The 25780-nt window shown below is 44.3% G+C and overlaps 1 protein-coding gene across 4 annotated transcripts in view; it reads right to left on the bottom strand.

Moving 5' to 3' along the window:
• Positions 1–25780, bottom strand: part of LOC310857889 (GRAM domain-containing protein 2A-like) — a 57942-nt gene that overhangs the window by 15910 nt on the left and 16252 nt on the right. For all 4 annotated transcript variants that reach the window (XM_083763858.1, XM_083763859.1, XM_083763860.1 and 1 more), the window contains exons 2-6: positions 22747–22869; positions 10061–10118; positions 1581–1653; positions 1311–1414; positions 251–349 (exon numbers count right to left, since the gene is read on the bottom strand). In XM_083763858.1, coding sequence (XP_083619984.1) covers positions 251–349; positions 1311–1414; positions 1581–1653; positions 10061–10118; positions 22747–22862 — 450 coding nt within the window. In that variant the 5' untranslated portion in view covers positions 22863–22869. The remainder of the gene's footprint in view (positions 1–250; positions 350–1310; positions 1415–1580; positions 1654–10060; positions 10119–22746; positions 22870–25780) is intronic.

The raw sequence follows: 25780 nt of genomic DNA, 5'->3' as shown, positions 1-25780 counted from the left end.
TGACATTTTTTTAATCTGATCTCAGGTCAGCATGGGTTAATAATGAAACTGTCAGGATGTAATAGACATTTTTTTAATCTGATCTCAGGTCAGAATGGGTTAAAACACCAAAAGGGGTTCCCGCCCAACATGGGATAATCATCCCACTGGGCACTATGTAGTACTCTGTATGTATAGTGTGTACTGTGTAGTAGTAATGAGTACCTAGTGCACTATGCACTATGCAGTACTCCATGTATGTAGTAAGTACCTTCTGTCCAGAGTCAGTAGTGATAGCCAGTCCGTTAGGAACCAGACCAGCTGTCTTGTGTTTCTTCACCAGACGAACGGACACTACAGGGATGACCGCCTAGTGACACACACGCACACGCACACACGCACATGCACACGCACACGCACACACACACACACACACACACACACACACACACACACACACACAAACACAAACACACGTTCGTTAACAAGGTTCATGCCCTTCACTCTGATCCTGCACTAAATGCCTACAGATCTTTTCTAAACTACTGGGACTACAAAATACTCAGCAGTGTACAGTAAGGCCGTAGACAATGTAATGCACATATGCATTTCCAGTACATAGATTCTGATTATGTACAGTATATTATTGTCCTATTTGTGACATGCATTGTACTGCTCTATGTTTACATTATGTACTGTGGATCCACCCTGAATACAGTATATTTTGCACAATGCACATGTATCCTGTTTCCAAGCTGCAAGAGAGAGAGAGTATTGTCAAACATGAAAACATGAAACTGTCCTAACCAGACAAACCTTAGCCTCGATACCCAGGCTTTCATTTAGTCTAGACAAACCTTGACCTTCGACAGCCACCCAGCCAGACACCCAGCCACTAACCCAGCCAGCCACCCACCAACCCAGCCAGCCACCCCAATATGCTTAGATGACTTTGATTTATGTTAGAATAAATTTGCGCGACTGTAAAGACGAAACGGAAGTGGGGAGGAGGCATCACATGTGCCTTATCGCTTGCTCCTCATGATCAGAGCTTCTGTGCTCCAGACTGTATATGACGGAAGCATTTGAAAATTTGCGAGAGACAACAGTGTCGGACTAGAAAGGCAGTAGAGTTTAGAGGTGTGTGTCATAGCGTACCTTTTTTTTAAAAGAAGCGTACCTTTTTTTTTAAAGATATTTTTTTTTGCTTTTGCTTCCTTTATTGATAGGTTGAAAGTAGACTGACAGGAAATGGGGAGACAGATGGGGGGGGGGGGGAAGACACGAGGCCAGACGGTGGAGCTAACCGTCCGGGCCGTCATAGCGTATACCTTGATGTCTTTTCCAAACAGGTTGGCGTAGAAACACAACCAGTTCCTGGAGATGTACAGTCTGCCCTGGAGAAGGATGTCTCTCAGCAGAGCACACGAATACACTGCATATCGCCAACAAAACACACACACCGGAGATGAACAACAACAACAAATATATTCAGTATACTGCAGCCTATAAGAACAAAACAATACACTTGAGATTATTAATAATAACAACGACTATAAATACAAGGGATGTACATTGTACAGTAGTTAACATGGGCTCACCTTTCATGAGGATCTCCTCCTTGGGAACAGTCTGGAAGAGCTTATGGTACTGAGAGTTATATTTACTGACCGTCTGAGGAGAGGAGAGCAGAGGGAGAGGAGAGGAGAGGGGAGGGGAGGGGAGGGGAGGAGGGGAGAGGAGGGGAGAGGAGAGGAGAGGAGAGGAGAGGAGAGGAGAGGAGAGGAGAGGAGAGGAGAGGAGAGGAGAGGAGAGGAGAGGAGAGGAGAGGAGAGGAGAGGAGAGGAGAGGAGAGGAGAGGAGAGGAGAGGAGAGGAGAGGAGAGGAGAGGAGAGGAGAGGAGAGGAGTTTTAAGTTACATTAAAATGTTTGTTTTTCCACCCACCATTATCCTCATGGCCCAACAGTGGGCTCTCACCCATATGTTGAGAATGAGTGTTCTAGTAGTTCAATGGTTCCCCAACTTTTCTGCTAGAGACCCAAAAGAGAAATTATACGTTTGCCTCTAGTATATAGCATTCAGGAGGTGTAGTTCCAGACTCTAGTACAGGGTTCCCCAATTAATTTTCCTCAAGGGCCATATTTTGACTAGCGTACCAGGCTGTGGGCCGAGTCTGCACGCGCGAGGTCGAGGTCTTGCCCTGATAATTCATTTTCAGGGCAAGACCCCATTTGTAAAGGATGCCCAGTTTTACATGCATAGGCTACTGACCCCCATTTAATGCCATTTATATCTGGGACCCTTAAAAAAAAACAAAAAAAAAACACATTCTTTTTTTTTTGGAAATTCTTTCATGGGCCACAAGGGGGCGCTCTGTGGGCCGCAAATGGCCCGCGGGCCGCCTATTGGGGAACCCTGCTCTAGTATATAGCATTCAGGAGGTGTAGTTCCAGACTCTAGTATATAGCATTCAGGAGGTGTAGTTCCAGACTCTAGTATATAGCATTCAGGAGGTGTAGTTCCAGACTCTAGTATATAGCATTCAGGAGGTGTAGTTCCAGACTCTAGTATAGCATTCAGGAGGTGTAGTTCCAGACTCTAGTACATAGCTTTCGAAGATTGTGGAACAGTTGTCTGGCTACGCGAGACTACTGGGACACAGAACAGCAGACGGCTACTTCCTGTCTGCTCCGAGACTGATGCAGTGTTAGGACTATAGGGCTTCAGAGGGTCTCTAAAATATGGAACTCCCTACCTTTACATCTATGGCAATTGTCAATTCAACAAGGTTCTAAAATCACTTCTCCTAACCACCAAGTACTTCCCATACGGTCTGCTAGCCTGGTGTACTCAATGTTCTCCTATAGCGGATTTATTGTCTGACTTCTGTCTATTGTGCTTTTTTAATACAGTACATTTCCGTCCCTTTCACTGTCCCTGTATTTTATCTGTATTCTAATGTTTAAGATCTGCATGTTCAATATGATTGTTTTTTCTTTAAACAAACCAAAACAACTATGAATGTATAAACATGCCTGGAGAAGGCACTTGCAAGTGGTCATTTTTATTGACCTTGAGTATTGTAGGAGCCATAATGTGATCTATATGCGTTTTGAGTATGAGTCACGTTAATGGACAGATTGGGCACTGCACTGGTAGTGGTGGTGGGCGTGATCACTGGGGCTGGGCGCTGCCACGCTAATAACTACACAGCGTTTACCTGGCACTAGAGTTGAGGAACTTGGACGGAGAGGGGGTGAGCTGGGAGTCGACATTTTCTGTTGACCGCAACAACGCATCTTAACATCCATGCCGGCCCGGTAGTATATAATAGTTAGCTGGGAACTGTTGTATCTTACCTGTGCTACGGAGAAGAATAAATTGTCAAACTGGCAGCTTGGACTGGATCTGATTCCTTTGCGTGCGCGTCATACAAGTGTCTCTTTAATACTCTCATGCTTAGCTCCTCGGCTCACGGCTTTTGAACAGCCTACAGCCGCAACATAGTCAACAGAAAATCGTTCCAATCGAAAGTGGATCCGTGGAAGAACATTGGATGATTCCTTGGATCGCGTTGGGACGCTTTGTGACAACGGAGGACGACAGTTCATTCATAAATACAGCCCGTCGGCTAAATGACAGCAGCTCAACAGAAGCGGTAGGCTTTGATTGCAGTAACTTGACGTTGACTTTGACTGTGTGTAAACTGTTGTTTTGGAACACAGTTTGCTTTGAAGTTACTGCCGCAGTGCCGCTTGTCCATTGGGGACGTGTTGTTGCTTGTGTGTTATTGTTGCTGCGTTGGGTGTTTGTGAGGAAGTGAATTTGTTGTCATTCATTGTGCGCCGCTGAGCGCAGCGCTGGTGAAAAATGGAAACGCATGTTTCAACGTCAATTTCAATTGACAACAATGGTTCAAATATGGATGAGGATGATCAACCAAAAAGGGAAAGAAAACTCACTGCAAAGGCACTGGCTAATAAAATTGAAACTATACAAAGGGAACGCAAAACAATGGTTCACAAAATGAAAGATGTGACAAATAAAATGAAGGGTCTCATGCAATGTGATGACAATCATAAAGAAGTGCAATCTCAACTTGAGAATTTAATGAAAATGGTTTATGAAGTCATTCTGTTACACCAATCTCTGATTCCTCTAATGCCTGAGGAGGAACATAACAGACAAAACGAGTGGTTTAACAAGGTACTCAAATGCAATAATGATTTTATTGAAGATGCAAAACGATGGCTATCTGAAACTGGGTTACAACAAAGGCACAATAACACTGTACATGATGTTTCCACAATTGTGATATCTGACCAACAAAGTCAGACCCATGTGTCAATTCACTCTCACACACAAAATGTTGGAACCTGTGCATATGATGAGGTCAGTCCGAATGACAGTGTGTCCAATATTGGAAGCAGGGCATCTGGCAGTCAGAGGTCAGCCAAAGCTAAGTCCACTGTCTCATCAGCCTGCATTATAGCTGAGGAGGCTGACATGGCAGCTCTGATTGCAAGACAGGAACTTCTAAAAGAGATGCATGCATTAGAGGTGCAGGAGGAATTGATACGAAGAAAAAAGGAGCAACTTAAACTTGAGGTTGAAATTGCAGCCTCAAGGGCTAAAGTAAAGGTTTTGAAGGGCTCTGGAGGATCTTGTGGTGTTAGTGGAACATCTAAGCTATCTAATGTCATGAAATCACATGTTGAGAGGGAACAAAGGATGAATAACCCCCTCAATGCAGATGCAAATTCATTTGTGCCTGATACAAACAAGCCAACAAATGGCCAGGCCAACTATGCACATGGTTTAGGCACAAGACCTAAAATGGGACATGGAGTTCAGCAGCAAATCAACCATTCAGCAATTCAATTAAATCACCCAACAACACAAAACATACAACCAGCTATAAGGAATAAGTCCACAACAAGCAGCAGTGAACAGAGTCAACTCATAACAGTTTTGGAGCAACAAAACCAAATTACAGCCTTGCTGGTTCAACAACACTATCTCTCATTCCTGCCTAAGAAAGACATTCAGGTCTTTGATGGGGACTGCTTACAATATCACTCATTCATAAGGGCTTTTGAGCACAGTATTGAAGCAAGGACTGACAACCTGACAGACTGCCTGTATTACCTTGAACAGTACACCAGAGGGCAGCCTAGGGAGCTTGTCAGAAGCTGTCAGCATATGGCTCATGACAGAGGATATGCCAAGGCTAAGGCTCTACTGTTGGAACATTTTGGAGATGAACAGAGAATTACCTCTGCCTACATGGAAAAGGCACTCTCATGGCCAGCAATAAAATCAGAAGATGTCAGAGCTCTACAGGCATACAGTCTGTTTCTGAGAGGATGCTGTAATGCCATGGAAGAGATCAATTACACGTATGAGCTGAATACACCTGCCAACATGTTAGCTATCATAAGGAAATTGCCCTATAGACAGAGGGACAAATGGAGAACTATGGCCTGTGACTTACAGGAAACAAGAGGCCAGAGGGCTACATTCAAGGACATTGTCAACTTCATCGAACGAGAGGTGAAGATTACAAGTGATCCCATCTTTGGAAATATACAGGATGCTCCATCGACGGCAGCAAAACAGGATGTTAAACCTAAATTCCATAAAGGAAGTAGCTTTGCCACCACCATTGCTACAGTGGGAAATAAAGTTGAAGCTGGAACAGTGAGGGAGAGAAGTTCATATGGAACTAAAGTCTGTTTGTTCTGTGGAGGTGGACACGCACTGGAGCTGTGCATTCAGTTGGAGAAGAGAACGCACAGTGAGAAAATTGCTTTCTTAAAAGAACATGGTTTGTGTGTTGGATGCTTGTGTATTGGGCACATGAATAAATTCTGCACGAAGAGACTTTCATGCAAAGTATGCAGTCTGAAGCACCCTAGCATCCTTCATGTTCATTCAAGGGAGAAAGCAACAGACTCAACCCAAGTCACGGGGGAATCTGAGACAGCAGTGGGCAGTGCTCTGATTTCCATTCAATCGAGTGGTCTTACAGGGGCCGGTGAGCAGGACTGCACACTAGCCATTGTACCAGTTAAAGTGAAGTCTAAAGAAGGACAAGAGACTTTGATTACTTATGCCTTCCTGGATCCTGGGAGCTCAGCATCATTTTGCACTGAACGACTGATGAGCAAACTGAATCTCAAAGGAAAAGGAACGAACATTCTCCTTAGGACGATGGGACAGGAGAAAGTCATTGGAAGCCACATTGTCACAGGTTTGGAAGTGTCTAGATTGGACGGTGAATGTTCATGTGACCTACCTGACATCTACACACAGAAAACTATGCCAGTTCATCGTGGAAACATTCCTCGACAGAAAGACCTACAGAGATGGCCACACCTGAAACATGTGCAGATAACCAAAATCGATTCAGGTGTCGACCTGTTAATTGGAACAAACGTGCCCACGGCACTGGAACCATGGCAAGTTGTTCGAAGTGTAGATGGCGGCCCATACGCAGTCCTAACAATGCTGGGCTGGACAGTGAATGGAGCTCTCACAGGAGACATAAGGAGTGACACTGTTTGTGGACAACCAGATGTCACAGTGAATAGGATCTCTGTCACAAGCTTTAAGAATCCTTGGAAGCAGCAGCTGACAGTCGATTTACCCAAATGCAGGGGAGTCAAGATGGTCACATGTGATCCTGAAGTCAAAGAGAATCTCTTGGTGGATGCAGTGCAGGTTGAAGAGGAAATGGATGCAGTAGTTTGCTTGAGTAGTCACTTCTCTTCTTGGAGCCATCGGATGAAGATTGTCTTTTGGATTCTCAAGTTGAATCACCTGCTACTGTGTCTCAGGCAGAAGAGGAAGCAATGGAGTTTGACTCTTGCTCAGTCTGACTTGGATAAGAGGAGAAAAGGACAGACTGTCAGTGGATCTCCTTCAGTGGAAGAACTTAAAATGGCTGAGATGGAAATCATCAGATTCAGATTCTGTCGGAAGGAGAATATGACAGAGTTCAGCAGTCTGCCACAGGGAGATGTGAAGAGGAGTAGCCACATTCACCGTGCAACTCATGGCTTGCTGGAAACTATTCCAGAGAAGAGGACTGGCACCATTGGATCAAGACAACGAGCAGCTGTCTGGACAGCAAGGTGTGCCTATCAGAAGATCATTGAGGACTACAGATGACCTTTTGACACACATGCACACACGCACACGCACGCACGCACACACACACACACACTGACTTGGATTTGGCTCATTGAGTGATGGACAATGTCACTTTGGTTCGGTTGGCATAAGTAAGAATGAAGACGGCGTTAATGTTTTTTCTTACTGTCTCCTACATGTGATATGATTGTATAATTATTGTGTTCCCATAATTAGGGGCCGGAATGTAGGAGCCATAATGTGATCTATATGCGTTTTGAGTATGAGTCACGTTAATGGACAGATTGGGCACTGCACTGGTAGTGGTGGTGGGCGTGATCACTGGGGCTGGGCGCTGCACGCTAATAACTACACAGCGTTTACCTGGCACTAGAGTTGAGGAACTTGGACGGAGAGGGGGTGAGCTGGGAGTCGACATTTTCTGTTGACCGCAACAACGCATCTTAACATCCATGCCGGCCCGGTAGTATATAATAGTTAGCTGGGAACTGTTGTATCTTACCTGTGCTACGGAGAAGAATAAATTGTCAAACTGGCAGCTTGGACTGGATCTGATTCCTTTGCGTGCGCGTCATACAAGTGTCTCTTTAATACTCTCATGCTTAGCTCCTCGGCTCACGGCTTTTGAACAGCCTACAGCCGCAACAAGTATCATTTCCGAAATATTTTTGTATGTGAAAAAAACAAAAAACAAACAAAGACTAGGAGCCCAGTCCAGACAGCGGGCTGGTCTACGGGGACACACCAACAAATGACAGCTTCCTCTTTGTCCAGACTAAACAGACAACACCCTGAACGCCTCTGAACCTGCTACAGTACAGAAGGTATGGGCACGCACGCACGCACGCACGCACGCACGCACGCACGCACGCACGCACACACACACACACACACACACACACACACATACAAGCATACAGTAACAAAGAAACACAGAAAAAACACAATCTGTATGTAACACAGAAACCACACACGTGTGTGCACGTGCACAAAAGCACGACTTTGTGTCATATTCAAACCCACTGGGTCATTATTTTTATTATTACACACACTATGCAAATGTATTTAAATTACTGGCAAACTAGGCTCAACATGAAAGACAAGCTTCTCATCTCCACACATAATCATAAGAGCCATGTAAGCCAGTGGTTAAATGTGTATAAGATAGGCCATTTTTCTGTTCCTATTTTGGCCGTTTACAATTTGCCATACAACTAAAAGAAAAGAAAAAGAAAAAAGAACATAGCAGATCTTAACACCTTGAGTGCGCAGCGATTTTCCAAAATAAAGGCACTAGAGTGCCAAGCAGATGGGCAGATTTTACTCTGAAAAGCCCCGCCTTCCATTACCCCCCAAAACCGGGAGTCATAGTAGACTAAATATCAAAAACCTTAGTCTTATGAACACCATTTAGTTTCAGTATAGAGGCAAATATTGTACTTGTACTATACACTGATGCCACTGTTTTTGTACTTTCACTCAAGTACAGTAATTCCCGACTATTACTTGCAACTGAGTATTTCTACATTGCAGCATTGACACTTTCACTCAAGTAAGAAATTAGTACTTTGTGTGTACTTTTTCCACTGGCTAATGACCACACGCAGGTCCATGCGGCACTTTAACATGATGTTGTGTTGCCTCAACCGAACCGTGAAAAAGACAAACACACACACACACACACACACACACACACACACGTCTGTGTCATTAACGCCTTCGCCTGCAGCTGAGTCATCTTCACAGCTAACACCTCAGAGACACATCACTCGAAAACACACTGAGGTTTGCACGCAGCGTCCAAAATAACGCTTTTCTAGTGTGAACTATGACTCATCTGTGATGCTGCCTTCATATTATATGTAACAATATACATCTGCCGGGAGAAAAATACTCACTCTAGTAACTAGTCTAACACGAATTAGCCTGCTCCAGCCAGCCAGTGTGATTTCTAGAGTGGCGCGTACAAATTTACCCCATGCCCCCCCCCAGGGAAGGGACTACAGACAATTCTAGCAAGAAAATGAGTTAAAGCACTCAGTATACCTATGTATTAGTAATAATGTGTAATTAGCCATTATTAACCATTATTTTAAACTTTATCTATTGAAAAATAGCAGATATACAAGCTCATAGCGCGGCACCGAGTGCCGGACTACGAGCTTGTAGATCTGCTATTATTTTTAAATCGTGAAATGTGGCGCGAATCTTTGAATACATGCTTTTTCACAGCGAAACATTTCAAAACTTTGCGTCTGGGGGGGGGGGGGGGTCTCTGCTGGTACAAATCATTTTCAGATGGGGGTCGACGGCCAAATACATATCATTGAAAAACTGTATATAGGATTTAGAAGACATTTGTAGAATCTGGTCACAGGTCGTAATGGGTTAATAGGTTGCACTGGTTTGATTATAACTTTGCAGTTTTTTAATTGCACTCACTCACGTTCTGTAAGTTGTTTTGTATGTGTGTGTATACTGTATACACTATACAGTATACTGGTATGTACTGCATACTGACTTGGGGCCAAAGACTTCTTTGCCCCTATTTTAGTTTTTTACTATTTTGCAAAAGGTTTTATATTGTTCAACAGTCCGATCTACAGTGACACATTGTGAGCTTGTAACACTGCAGGTGTAATGATTGACTGCTCTGTCTGTCTGTGTGTCTTCTGACTAGAACAATCATATTTAATTTTATACATTTGAGTTCAATTTAGAATCCATATTTATAATCTTTGTCACATTTCTGTGTTGCTGGTGCCAAGGTTTTAATGAGTTCTGATGAGTGATCGTGTGTGTGTGTGTGTGTGTGTGTGTGTGTGTGTGTGTGTGTGTGTGTGTGTGTGTGTGTGTGTGTGTGTGTTGTGTGTGTGTGTGTGTGTGTGTGTGTGCCTATGTGTGTCCATGTGCAGGAGTACTCACTGATCCTCGATAGCACTTCTTAACATCCTCATAAGACAGGTCATCTATTAGCTGGAGCCTGAGGACGGACACACACACACACACACACACACACACACACACACACACACACACACACACACACACACACACACACACACACACACACAAAACCAATGTTATTTATTTCATTCGCTTATCAAATATATCCTCTCTGGAGTACAAACAGACACACCCTATATTTCACTTGTGCGCGCACGCACGCACGCACGCACGCACGCACGCACGCACGCACGCACGCACGCATGCACGCACGCACGCACGCACGCACGCACGCACGCACGCACGCACGCACGCACGCACACACCGACACACACCCCGGGAAGTTCACCGTGTGTGGATGGATAGAAAGGCTTTCAGGAATATGAAAACTATGCAAAACCATTTTGTAAAAGCACCAACTGAAGGAAACACGGTGGGCATACAGAGAGCTCAGCAGCATTATATAGAGAGGTCATTACCAGTGGTGGAAGGTAACTAAGTACTGTACTTAACCCATTCTGACCTGAGATCAGATTCATACGAGGTTTTCCACTGGACACACACTGGTCTGATTAACCCATTCTGACCCGAGATCAGATTAAAAAAATGTCAGTCGTTCTTCGATTTTTCAAAAATAGCAGACCTACAAGCTCGTATCGCGCCACTCGGTGGCGCGATATGAGCTTGTAGATCTGCTATTTTTCAATAGTTAAAGCATAACATGATGCTAACACCAAAATGGGTTCCCGTTCAGAATGGGTTAAGTACACTGTTGAGGTATTTGTACTTTACTTGAGTATTTCCAATTTCCAATACTTTTGTATAGTCCACTACATCTCGGATAGGAGATCTACAAGCTCACAATGCGTTGGATGCTTCTTGGATGATCTGCTATTTTCAAAAAAAAAAACTACTTACTACTACTTAAAGTACATTTTGATGCCAATATCTTTGCACTTTTGCTCAGATCATTTTAGAGTTCCTGACTTTTACTTGCAACAGAGTATTTTTAAATTGCAGCATTGATACTTTAACTCAAGTAAAATATGTGGGTTTGTTAGATACACCATGGTGCTGTTAACAGTCACCTCCAGGAGGCGCTGCATACAACTGGACATCAGTTGGCTCAACAGTGCATGGCAGGTGGGCACGCCAACGCAAGTAAACAACTGACTGGCACTGTGCCACTTGGGAACGCAAAGAGGTAACCTTGTGCGAGGTGGCATTGCCACGAGCATGCCATTACATGCTTTTCACTCTGTAAGAGGACCATAGATAGTGACATTATGCTCTGAAACAGTGCAAATCTTATATTTACAGAACACATTTCCTTAAAAGCATGTTCTTTGCAAACCATTTTTTCCACCCAGTGTCAATTATCTAATGTAATCCTGGGCACTACACTTCCTCTGCCAACCTGGGGGTCAGCGCGGACTGACCTCATGTCATGCTTCCTTCTATGCATGAGGACGAGGAGTCCAAGCTGCTTCTTTTCACCTGACGGGGGAGTTTCCCCAGTCGGACGTAGCGTGTGAAAGGAACACGTTATTCCGACCAGTTCCTTTCCCCTCCATCAGGTGCCCCGGCTGGCCAGGGGGAGGCAGTTTAGTGACCAGGATTACTGCATGTTTTTTGTGAGGGTACCTACCCTAAGGGACATGGGGAGAACATGCAAACTCCACACAGAAAGGCCCTTTCACCAACCCCGCCTTCGGGTATGGGCACTGATGACGCCTAGGAGAGAACACGGCCCAAGCGTGAATCAAACCCAGGACCTTCTAGCTGTGAGGCGACTGCACTACAGACTACGCCACCGTGCCAAAAGCATGTTGGCCTTGGCATATATTGTTTCATTGTTTCACTGTCATCATCAAAATTCCTCCTGGCTGCCTGTTAGTTTTAGGATTGATTTTCAAAATTTGAATTACCACTTTTAATGCCCTTGCATGGCTTGGCCCCCAGCTACATTAACCCATTCTGACCGGGCACCCATTTTGGTGTTGGCATCATGTTATGCTTTAGCTATTGAAAAATAGCAGATCTACAAGCTCATATCGCGCCACCGAGTGGCGCGATACGAGCTTGTAGGTCTGCTATTTTTGAATAAAATCGAAAAAGACTGACATTTTTATAATCTGATCTCAGGTCAGAATGGGTTCCTCAGACCAGTGTGTGTCCGGTGGAAACCTTGTATGAATCTGATCTCAGGTCAGAATGGGTTAAACATATGCTGGCGCCTCATAGGCCAACGTGCGATTGGAAAACAAGGCTTTCCTGGAAGTTCCGGTTACCCAGCTTGTCACCATGGGTGACCGGGCTTTCTCAGCCCGGGCACCTAAGCTTTGGAATGCCCTGCCCAGAGGCCCTAGTAAGAAATATAAGCTTACTGTGTTCTTTTAAATCACAGCTAAAAACTAACAAATACTATATACCAAACTTCCCACCCGTCCACCTCGACTGGCGGACTACTGCACTGTAATTTATTCTACTATTGGAAAGCACTTTGTAACATTGTTTTGAAAAGTGCTTTATAAATAAAAATAAATATTATTATTATTACAATTATTATTATCCCTGAGCGTCTCAGTCAGAGGATATGTACTCCCAGATATTTTAATTCCCCAGACAAACCAAGAACGGCATTGGAGAGATAAAACACTGGCAAAGTGGATTTGGATTTGATCTCTAGATCACACAACCATAATTCTTTTTTTTTGTGAATTCTTTGTGAATTCATTACCGGTAGTCACACACTAGTTTCTTGAATTTCCTTAGAATCTATATGTATGTAATCATGGTATTACAACTTTGGGTCATTTACAGATAGGAAACCTTGTAACGTCTTGAAAACAGAACTGCAGAACTGCAATAATGTATAGTCACTCTGCCAGAAATAGAGAACATATAGTCTGAGCCATGCCCAACGCTTTCCAAAAAGAGAAGGTCATTATTGTCTCCACCAGGCCGAAGGCCTAGGGGGAGAGTATGTTTTGCACTCCGTCCGTCCGTCCGTCCGTGTGTGTGTCCGTGTGTGTGTGTGTGTGTGTCCGTCCGTCCGTGTGTCCGTGAGCAGCTAATCTCGGCCACCGTTAACCCGGTCGATGCCACATTTTGCACACACACTCCCTGGATGCCAACGATGAACCTCTGCCCCAAACTTTCCAGAACGGCCTGTTATAGCGCCACCAAGAGGCCGCTTTGTGCAAAACAAGTTTTTGCACAGTACACCTACAGATTTTGTCCAAACATCACGCAAATTCGTACACAGTCTCTCTAGAGCCATTCAACGAAACTGGTCTTTCAGATTTCCAGAACGGCCTGTTATAGCGCCACCAGGAGGCCGCTCCAGGAGGCCGCTTTGTGCAAAACAAGTTTTTGCACAGTACACCTACAGATTTTGTCCAAACATCACGCAAATTGGTACACAGTCTCTCTAGAGCCATTCAACGAAACCGGTCTTTCAGATTTCTCAGACTCCATCCTGATTGGTTAAGATTGGCTTCCAAAGTTCACAGGAGTGCTCAGTTTCAAACAAAATGCTGCAAATCATGAACACATCGCGTGATTTCCGTGAAATTGTGCACCCACATTCCCACTAGGCAGAGGACGAAATTCCACATGAACAATTTCAACTCAGCCTCAAGGTGGCGCTATAACTGGCCGAAAAGTGTTTTTACCTCTAACTGCACGGATCTGTGGATAACTTTGTATGCCAACTCCCTAGAGGCCAAGGAAAAACCTTTGCCTGGAATTCTTCACATCTGCTCATCCTGGTGGAGACCTGTGCCCAGTAGGGCACTTTTTCTAGTTAATCATCAGTTTGAAGTAGAATGCTTCCGTTCCATGTACATGTGTGTGTGTTTTGGCATGGGGTTATGAATGGGTTGATAATAACACACAGAAAGCCACCACCGCTGCAATAGTATAGTTCCACTAATGGTGCGTTCAGACTTGAATTTATATATTCGCCTCGGTTCGTCCCGTCTGTGCTGCGCCAGGTCGCGCCGCGGCGCTTGCGCAACTTCCCGTCTTTGCATTGACTTTGCATGTAGTCGTGCCGCTCTAACCATCCAAGTCTGAACACACCTTTAGCCAACTGCAGGCAGGTCAAAAAAATGCAAGAATGAATGAATCAGTGATTCTGAAAGCCATAGAGGTGTTTTGCATGTAAACAACTGTTGTGAAAAAAGCACCTGCTGCAAAGGTGATATTCATGCATTTAACGGTTAACCCATTCTGAACAGGCACCCATTTTGGTGTCAGCATCATGTTATGCTTTAGCTATTTAAAAATAGCAGATCTACAAGCTCGTATCGCGCCACCGAGTGGCGCGATACGAGCTTGTAGGTCTGCTATTTTTGAAAAATCGAAGAGCGACTGACATTTTTAGAATCTGATCTCAGGTCAGAATGGGTTCATCAGACCAGTGTGTGTCCGGCGGAAACCTCGTATGAATCTGATCTCAGGTCAGAATGGGTTAAGTAAAAGTGATCCTATATGCATTGCACACACAATAATTAGTTTATTGAATTTCACAACACGTTTCCTTAGAATCTGCATATGTAAACATGGTATTAAATCTTTAGGTATTAATTACAGTCGAAACCTTTTGCGTAAAAGGCCAGTCCACTCCAATGATTCGCAAAACACAACTACGGTATTTGCAACTGCAATACTTTGCAACTAACTCGCAACCATTTCCCCAAAGCCACGTGCAACTGGTCATTCCAGAGTCAGACAGACCACTGCAATGTCTTGCAACTGGCTGCGAGTTTTGTGACTAGTTGCATTGGTGTGGAATGGCCTCAACACATCCTTCATGAAAACAGAAGTATGCCTTGTGCAATGTGTAATGGTGTAATGAGAGGAGTTAGTGAGCTCAGTTGAATAAGTGAGTTTGTTCACATGAGCTGCTGAGCTGCTAGCATGTTTTTCAAACAAACACGGCCACACGCACGCACACACACACGCATGAACGCACGCACACACACACACACCTCGTCGGGAGCCGTTCCAATTCAGTAGGTCATGAGAGGCCCTGCTCAGTGGACTGTAGGTCCATTCACTGTGTGGTCCACATGCACTGTTTGTTTATACCTCTGGAAGATACAGCTAAATACAAACACACATGCATGCTTGCGTGCGTGCGTGGCTGCGTGCGTGCGTGGCTGCGTGCGTGCGTGGCTGCGTGCGTGCGTGGCTGCGTGCGTGCATGTCAGTCATCAGTGATCCTATTCCAGTATCCAACAGTTTTTAATTACAGGCCAGTCAACAGCCAGTTGACAGTTGCCAACCCAGCCCGTAGAAGTCGTTAGCGACCGCGACAATGATTGCCTTCCCCACAGTGTTAATTTTTTCTGGAAATTTCTTTGTGTCATCACTTACAATTCCACATGTTTAACCTGTATCTTGACTGCTTTTTTTTCTAAAGATTTGTTTTTGGCTTTTCTGCCTTTATTGATAGTATCAACTATCAAGTGAAGATAGACAGGAAAGAGGGAGAGAGAGAAGGGGAGAGACGTGCAGCAAAGGTCGTCAAGAATGGGACTCGAAACACGCGACGCACTGTCAGGCCTATATGTGGCATGCACCTGGACCACTTGGCCAGCGGGCGCCCCTGCGTTCTTTATCCTGATTGGATAAAATAGGTATCCCACTGATATAGAGCTTTTTAACACCTATTTTAACCAAAGAAAATCACTTACACTACCTTTAAACATTATTTAAAATTTTAGGTAAAGTAGCAGATACAAGCTCATAGCGCTGTTATTTGTAGGTAAGGGGGGGGAAAAGCTTCTGGGGAGGTCCTTGTAAGAAAATATTTTGAGATGGGGTCGGCGACCAAATAATATATATATTGTTGAGGCCCTTGACATGAAAAGGTTTGAGCACCATTGCTATAGAAACATGGGTTTTAACTGTTAGGATTTAGAAGACATTTAGTCAAATCTGGTCTCAGCTCTTAGCTTAAGAGGTTAGCACTGATTACATTGTATTGACACCTGCTGTTCATGCCATCTGCTCCCAGCTATGCCATTGTTTACTCACAACACCACCTGCTGACATGCTGTCCATTTCTAAGTTTCTATTGTAGAGTTGAATTTCTATTTCTTCAATTATGTTTTTTAATACTCTTTTCATTGGACTTCTTGTAACATGAAAATCACATCATGGTATATAATAACCAACTAATGTCAGCCCATTCTGGACGGGAACCGCTTTTGGTGTTTTAACTAAGCATTATGTTATACTTTAGCTATTTAAAGATATCAGATCTACAAGCTCGTAGCGCGCCACTGAGTGGCGCGCTACGAGCTTGTAGGTCTGCTACTGTATTTTTTTTAAATCGTGAAAATCCGGCACAAATCTTTGAATATATATAATATATATATATTCTTTCAGAAGACTTTTTTTTTATTTCGACGTCAGGCCTAAATGGGTTAAATAGAAAACAGGCTCTCTTGCTCTCATATTCTCCCAGCTCAAATCCATGCCCTCTTCTTAATCCCTCTTAATTTCCTTAACCAACCACATTATGGTATACATTGATCACAAATTATGAGAAATACAAAGTAACCTTTTTTATTTTGAAGCTTTCAGCTTCTATTTTTTCAAATAATATGTTGCATTTAGGCTCATACGTTGCACTACACATCTTGGATAATGCTTTGACACAGAGTAACAGTACCAGACTATAATGAACATGACCAATAAACTGATTCTCTCTCTCTCACACCCCCTGCAGTGACAGACCCCTCCCCAACTCACTCACTCTCATTGCATAACGAGGTCTCTGCAAACGTGAGGCTGAGCTGCACGTGTTGCACTTCAGTACACGCTTGTACGTGCACGTGCACTCTCGCGCACACGCACACGCACGCAAGCACGCGCGCACGGACGCACGCACGCACGCACGCACGCACGCACGCACACAGCATTGTGTGGGATCCAGCCCCTCCAATCTTCCTCCTCCTGTAGCTTGTTCTGTACGTGAGAGGAATAACAGGGCAGTGTGTGTGGTGTGTGTGTGTGTGTGTGTGTGTGTGTGTGTGTGTGTGTGTGTGAGAGTGATGGAGAGTTGGTGAGGGGGCTATGGTGTCTGCTGAGCATTGGCAGTTAGGTCAGACTGTAGGAAAAAAGTCCATTTACGGCCTGGTGCAAAGGGCACGTGCTTGTGTGTGTGTGTGTGTGTGTGTGTGTGTGTGTGTGTGTGTGTGTGTGTGTGTGTGTGTGTGTGTGTGTGTGTGTGTGTTGAAGTGCACCATCCTCTATCCTACACTTGTTGTTCTAGCAGCATCTCTGCTCCTTGTTACTAGTGGTGGGAATTCCATCCGTCGTTTCAGGGACTCTTTTGGCTCGTGTTCACCAAAAAGATTAGTTCCAGTGATTCGTTCAGCGATCTGCGCTTCCACCCGCCTGGTGTAGTTCAGTCCAATGACAGTAATGTACGCACTGTGTGGAGAATGGAGAATGCACGGTATAATCGCAGATATAAATGACGCAATGATAATGTGACCGCCATTGGCTTTGTACTCGCAGTGTGTGTGTGTGTGTGTGTGTGTGTGTGTGTGTGTCTGTGGTGTGTGTGTGTGTGTGTGTGTGTGTGTGTCTGTGGTGTGTGTGTGTGTGTGTGTGTGTGTGAATTCCAACCGTCCCCTCTGAGGTCTCTCATGCTCCACTCTGCTTTCATCTATGGCCAAACAGCACAATTAGCTCATCACAACACACACACACACACACACACACACGCGCGCGCGCGCGTACATGCACGCACACACACACACACACACACACGCATGCACACACACACACACACGCACGCACGCACGCACGCATGCACGCACGCACGCACGCACACGTTCATTAACAAGGAACGAGGAAGTGTGTGTCCAGTGAGACGCAGGACATGGAGCAGAAAGGGGGATGTCTGTGACGTGTGTGTGTGTGTGTGTGTGTGTGTGTGTGTGTGTGTGTGTGTGTGTGTGTGGTCTCCAGACAAGTAAATGATAACGTAATACGTCACCTGGCTGATATAAATACTGCCCTCGATGCGCCCCTCACGTCACACGAGTGTCAAAATGGGTTAATTGCCCATCCCTAAACAGGACCCTACTGTATCTCACAGCAAATGCCCCGAGGACTTCTGACCCCGTTGATTCTCTGTTGGTTCCCGTCCCGCCTGTTGAACCTTATTGGCCCTTGATATATCTCACTCTGATTTATTTATTACACAGTATTACTAATACTAGTACTAATACATAGTTAAACAATAAACCTCTGCCAGACCGATGGCTTCACCATAAAAGTGGGCTGAGAATGTCATCGCGAGAAAAGAGGAAATGACCTAGATCTTTGTACTGGATCTGGATCTCCTCACTGGAGTGGTCAGTTGGAATACATTGAGGACTCATCCAATGTCACATTGACTATGCGTGCACCTCATGGTACCACAGCACCACAAAGGCCTTTAAAACAACGCTTCAGACATCCCAAAACAAACTGGTCAGGCTACTGCTTGGCCTTCCATCTAGAATCCATAGGACAACTTTAGTTTGTTTCAACCAAGGTTCATGTTTTTGGTTGATTGCGAACGCAGTGAGCCACTTAGTATGACAGCAAGGGCTGAATGTCTGTGTGTCACGCTGTTACACCACCCGCCCGCCACCAGAGGGCGCAGCTAGACAGCAAGGGCTGACGCAGCTAGACAGCAAGGGCTGAATGTCTGTGTGTCCCGCTGTTACACCACCCGCCGCTGCTTAACAACGACACTGAATGTCTGTGTGTCCCGCTGTTACACCACCCGCCGCTGCTTAACAACGACACTCTCTGTAACTTGTGTCCCGCTGTTACACCACCCGCCGCTGCTTAACAACGACACTGTCTGTAACTTGCTCGCTGTTACACCACCCGCCGCTGCTTAACAACGACACTGAATGTCTGTGTGTCCCGCTGTTACACCACCCGCCGCTGCTTAACAATGACACTGTCTGTAACTTGCTCGCTGTTACACCACCCGCCGCTGCTTAACAACGACACTGTCTGTAACTTGCTGTACTAGGCCCAACATAAAAATAATACTGTCACAACGACACTGTCTGTAACTAGGCTATGTGTACTAGTGTGTGCATATGGGCTAACGTTAGCTAAGCAGTCACAGTCCTGTTTACTGCTGCTCAACAACGACACACCAGAGGGCGCAGCTAGACAGCAAGGGCTGAATGTCTGTGTGTCCCGCTGTTACACCAAAAAACTTAAAAAAAAAAATATATATATATATATATATATATATATATTATGGGGTTAGCGGTGCTGAGCCTTCTCGTGGCGGCCCTGTTTTCACTAATTTCACAGTACCACACACTTCTCACTAATTCGTAATTTATTCTAATTGTTATTGCAATTTACGATCTGCGTTCGCTTCCCGCGTTCTCGCGTCTTACTTGTATTAGAGAAAGTAAACACATAGCTGTCTATAGCAGTGGTTGCACCACTCAAAAACATGGATGTGGGCAGGGAAACACACCTATACCTTCTATGATGTCACTGAGCATCCTGAAGGTACCCTGAGGACCCACCCACGTCAGACATCAGCACAGCAACATTATGAAAATCCCAATAATTACAATAGTACGGGTGAAGTTCACCCAACGTTGGTGTTGTAGGGTTAAAAACGTGCCTTCTCTCCTGTTAAGCATGAGGTAGGGGGAAAATACAGCTAGCTGTGTCATTTCACAGTTGAGTTATCAGCCCCCCCCCCCCTGTGAACTGTAATCCAGTGTTTGGAGCTGCTCTGATGAGCAGAGAGCAGGCCTGTCCACACCTGCCCCAGACAGACAGCAAGACAGCAGACAAACACCTAGGCCTATATACTGCAGTGCTTTTCAACTCTTTTCACATCAAGGTCCATTATTTATTTGACATTTGAGTATTGTATTGATGTGGTATCATAGGAGAGATGACAGGCAAACGTTGATCAAAATAACAATTCTTCAACAGGCATTGACACTAAAGGCTCATACATAGTCTAGATTTACGGTGGTGGGGTGACCACCGAACTACAACATGACGTCACGAGCCGCGGTGAAGAGCAAACCACCGCCACCGCTCCAGCCCTTCTCTCTGTTTTTACTCACCACCGCTCAATGTTATTTCAGCTCCGGTGGTCAGCTCACCACCGGAGCGGTGATCACTTTACCACCGAAAATCCAGACTATGAATAGGCCTTAAGGGTTGCCCACCTGCCCCTGGCAGGTAAATAAAACTTTCGGGCAGGTGGAGTCTGCTCTCAGGTTGCCCGACTCGGGCAGACCGGTTAAGTGCAAATTTGAAGGTACACAACCGTCTATAAGTATAAACACAACACCAGATATCTGTCTAAACACCTAAATGTGGCCAGAGTCTTCTGCTCTGTGCAATGCAAAACAACATTTACCTATAATGTGCTGTTTTCACTGTCTGTTGCTACACTGTTAAAAAAAATCGACCGAGACTGACGCGGTCGTAGGGCGAGTCACCAGACCTGAATCGCCAGAACATATTTTCTTAATGGGCGTGGCTAGTGATTCAGAGCTGGGGCCAGGCTAAGCCATTTTTGGGTATTACTATTTAGCCTAAATTTTTAGGTATATTTTTCATTACACCGCTCCATGAAAGAAAAAAAACTTTTCCGGGATTTAAAGAAAGTTTGAGATTAATGAGGCCCCGTTGGATTAAATCAGGGGTTTTCAACTGATTATGAACCAGGGACCACCACCCTGACTGAGAATTAACCTGAGGACCATTGTTGTGTTGGGAGGGGGTATATGGTTGTGGTGTGGGGGAAAGAAATTAACCTTCCATATTAAACTCACGTTGCTGTTCATTGTAACTTATTCTATGATTAAGCAGACACTTGCGATTGATTATGGGCACATAATGGTGACTCAACCAGGCAATCCGGTACGGTTTCCCTTGAGATTCTAACTCACTTTTCTGTGGAAGTTCTGGACATCCGACTTCCCAGTAACTGACAACATCGACGCGGCATCATTTGTCACCAGATCATTTATTGCATTGTTTCTCAAGTTGTGGTCAATACAATAAATTCAAATACGAATCTTCACTTTCCTACATTACTAAATGCATGGTCAGGGACCACATGCAACACCTTCACGGACCACCTGTTGAAAACCCATGGATTAAATCAACTGAGGGGGGGGGGGGGGGGCGACTGAGTAGATGACTATGTCGTCCGTGTAAAGATGTAATGCACAATTTATAACTCATTTATAACTGTTAAAATCTTTTATAAAAAGTGTAAATAGAATCAGGGCTAGAATGGATCTTACTAATATTCAAAAACTTGGATTTGTGACCGTCAGCTATAACCTGATCTATCAGAAAGGTAGTTTTTAAACCAGTTAAGGCCCCTCCCCCTTCCAGTCTAGCATCCTGACAACCATACATACAGGGGGTTAAAGCAACAACCAAAAAACAAGATGGAAAATTGATTGATTTGATTTACAACTCCAGTGAAGTGACTTCCATTATTCCTGTGATTTCATCTTTTGGATGCTGCCATGATGATCCATAATATGGAGAAACCTCCATAATTTCAGTGGTAAATTAAATCTGTGCTACTTTTAAGTCAGAATAGCAAGGGGAAATCGAATCGATCAATGGAGCACAAGAGACTTAGTTGGCGCACTGGTGTTTCTTTGCGTGCAGTAAGCAGATATACACGCTCACAGCTTGTAGCATTCGTGACACGCTGCGAGATTGCAGATCTGCTATAGTATTTACTGTCTGCGCAGCAGTGCGCAACACACCGGCACGCCAACACTTCGGTGTCGCCATGTCGTGGTTACATCCGTGGTGCATTCTGAGCAGCTGATCGATGTAAATATTATTTGAGAGGGAATGGATGCTTGGTAGTTTGGACTTTGGATAGATCTCTTGACTAGTAGCAAGTATATGCTGCGTTTATGTCATTCACACCATGGCCATGGCTACATACACCCCCCCCCCACACCTCTTATCTAATCTTTTTGCAGATCCGCACTGATCTCATAAAAAGTCCTCCAGACGGAAATCCGCCCCCAGGACGGAGAACTTTAAGCCCTGTGTATACATAGCACGTTTTTTTTCCCCCACTGCTGGGGAGGGATTATACAAAGTAGATTCCTGTGACAACACGGGAAACAGCAAATCAGTTTTGAGCCCATTGTGAGACCAATTTACATCAAAACCCAGATATGAAGAGAAGGCCTGATTGTTCAAAACTGGGTGTTTGTGGGGATAGAAGACACGAAGGTCCTTTTTAATCAGACCAGTGTGTGTCCACTGTCCAGTGGAAACCTCGTATGAATCTGATCTCAGGTCAGAATGGGTTGTCCCATTCTGAACGGGAACCCATTTTGGTGTTGGCATCACTTTGGCATCACTTTGGCATCACTTTAGCTATTGAAAAATAGCAGATCTACAAGCTCATAGCGCGCCACCGAGTGGCGCGCTACGAGCTTGTAGGTCTGCTATTTTTGAAAAATCGAAGAACGACTGACATTTTTTTTAATCTGATCTCAGGTCAGAATGGGTTCATCAGACCAGTGTGTGTCCAGTGGAAACCTCGTATGAATCTGATCTCAGGTCAGAATGGGAGTACTTTTCCCACCACTGGTATTCCTCACCTGAAGTACGGAGGGAAGTGTCCGTCGTCCTCCCTGGACGCCTCCACCAGTTCCTGGGGGGGCGGGGCCACACTGATGTCATCACCCTGCTCCGGATGCTCCGTCATCATCATCATCGTGAGCCTAAGAAGGTTGAGGCACAGATTTATTTAAAACCCATTCTGGACGGGAACCCCTTTTGGTGTTTTAACTAAGCATTATGTTATACTTTAGCTATTGAAAAATAGCAGATCTACAAGCTCATAGCGCGCCTCCAAGTGGCACGCTACGAGCTTGGTCTGCTATGAAGAAATCGTAGAAATGCGTCAGGCCTAAATGGGTTAAGATCTTGTAGATCTTTGTGATCTTGTAGATCAGCTATTTTCCCCAGGTTTCTCTGCCCTTCTTACACATTCTCCATTCCAGTCTCATGTCAATAAATCGTTTAAACTCTCAGCCTGTGGTGTGGTATTTTACTCGTGAATGTTTTACTGTCCATTAAATTAGATTAGATGTCCTAATCTCCAACATCAAATAAGTCTTGGCCTTGTGGCAAAAACACAAAAGCTATTTGTAGGTGCTGAAGCAGCACCTTCAGGTGTCTCTTGGGTCTAATGACTCAGTCCCCACCATGCGGTGCCAGTGACCCTATATGTATGAAAATGTCACGTATATTCTCGGCATTCCTCACACCACTGATATGACACCAGTGAAGCCACAGTGCTTCATAGCTATGGGTGCAGATCTTAAGTAAGGAGAGCTGCTGAATCAGTCTGGTAATGTGAGTCACACATCTTGCATGGTTTGGCCGACTCTTTGATGTTGGACGGATATCTTAATCTCCATATAACAGCCAGTTTATATAACGAGGAGTTTAATGTCTCCCCGAGAAAGGACTCATTTAGAGAGCAGAAATTGTCCTCCAATAACAGTCCCCCATTATATAAAAAATAAACTTTAATACATTTGTTTGGATGGACAGCGCCCATAGCGGTCAGGTTTCTGCTGCGCATTTTACAATGGAGGGAAATCCAAGATGGATGCCAGATCCATCCGAGACAGAGTGGATCAAAAATACTTTTTTATTGAAAACTACGGGCGTGCGGGTTGTAATTGCTGAGCGTACCACTTACCGGACAAGTGGGGCGGCAGGGAAAGCGCCTTAGATTTTGCATTTGTACAAGTTAAGAGTTACTCTGAGGCACAGCTTTTCAGACAGCAACCCCATGGGGCAAGGTCGCTTAGACTCTCGTAGAGAGTGATGACGTCAGAATCAATAAATATGTCTACGAGAGTCTAAATATTAGGCTAGTGTGTGCTCAGCTCCGCTCTTGCTGCTGCCTGCCTACAGCCCCGTAGAAGAGCAGCACTCACTTCTCTTCATACTAATAATAATAATTGTACCACCTGTTGTTATCTGACTTAAGTATTGATAACCATGCTTATAAGCACATGGGTGCCACACGAAAATGAACTGAAGTGGTTTCATAGGGTCAAATAATAATAATAAAACGGTACTATCGGTGCGCAAGTAATGTACTCGGTGGCGTGCCAGCCCACCGGTAACACCGGACACCGTGACATGTCTACTCTAGGTTGTATTGTCAAGGAGAAGGTGTGAGACACTAGATTCAACAATACAAATTAATTTACGGCTGTTATCAAAGCAAACCTGGGCTTCCATAATACCTCAACAGTGGAAAAAAGTCTGAATACCTCCATGCCACGCCCCATTGATGAAATAATTTGTTCAAAAGCAGCCCAGACCAAGTACTTGACAGATGGTCGACATTTCTCGTTTAAAAAATCTTTTTTTAGTGGTCTCGTAAAATATTCTATTATTTTGAAACAGGGTTTTATTTTATTTTCATGAGCTGTATGCCATAATCATCAAGATTAGAACAAAAAAAGTTTTAAATACTTTATGCCCAATGAATTGAGAATACATGAAAGTTTCACTTTTTGAATTATATTTGGGAAGAAAATTTACTTTTACACAATATTCACATTTTTTTAAAAGGTGCTGTACATGTAACAGGGTATCTGTACTGCAGGCTTAGGCAAGTCAGATTGAACTTTAATACCTTATATTTAATATTGTGAGCTTGTAGATCTGTTCAAGCTGTTACTTTGGGTTTGTTTATTTGCCGATTAATCAAAAAACTACCAGAATCGGCCGATACCGATGTGTTTGCCGATTAATCACTAAAACAAACAATTGCTATAGGTGAAACCTGGCCATCAATCACTACTTTTGGCAAATCCTTAATACAGTACCGGTAGGTGAAACTACAAGCAGATCTACGAGGTAGTACATCTTCTATTTTCAATATTGTTGCATGACACCGTTGTGCAACTAAGTATAAAATCATCATGATTAAGTAACTTTGATCCGGTGATGCATAACAATAAAGTGATTATTCAATGAATCTAAAGAGTAATCGATTGAATAATCACTTGTATCGAGAGTTGGAGCCCTAATCAAAATAAGGCCTGGGTTGATATCAATACAGGTATGGGAATGGGCTTCCTGACATCAGCAGTAGCACTGCATGTACTCAGTCCAAACAGCCCCTGGCTCAGTGTTTGACTCACATTTGTTTATATTTGTTTATGTTGTTCCGCACTGCCCCCCCCCCCCACCCCCCACCCCCCCCCCCCCCCAGTAAAATATGTTGATATAAGGAAGGAGAGCTTAGGGTAGGCCCAAGTGAGATGGAACAGAGAAAGACTTGCTTTGTAAGGGAAGGTAGAACTGTCAACTGTCAACCCGCCTTTCTCACATTCAAACTCGCAAAGTGCGCAGAAAGAGACATCAGAGTACTACAATGGGGGAATAAAAAAAAAAGATTTGCTATAGTTGCAGTGGTGGAAAGCAACCAAGTTAATTTACTTAAGTACTGTATTTAAGTACAAGTTTGAGGTATCTGTACTTTACTTGAGTATTTCCAATACTTTTACTTCTACTCCAATACATCTCAGAGGCAAATATTGTACATTAAAGGTCCCTGCTGCGTTTTGCACATTTTTTGCAGTGTCTTTCCACCGTTTTTCC

Source organism: Protomyctophum parallelum (assembly GCF_964188405.1).
Source record: "Protomyctophum parallelum genome assembly, chromosome: 4".
NCBI classification, from domain to species: Eukaryota; Metazoa; Chordata; class Actinopteri; order Myctophiformes; family Myctophidae; genus Protomyctophum; species Protomyctophum parallelum.
This window is presented reverse-complemented; position numbering and strand designations above follow the sequence as displayed.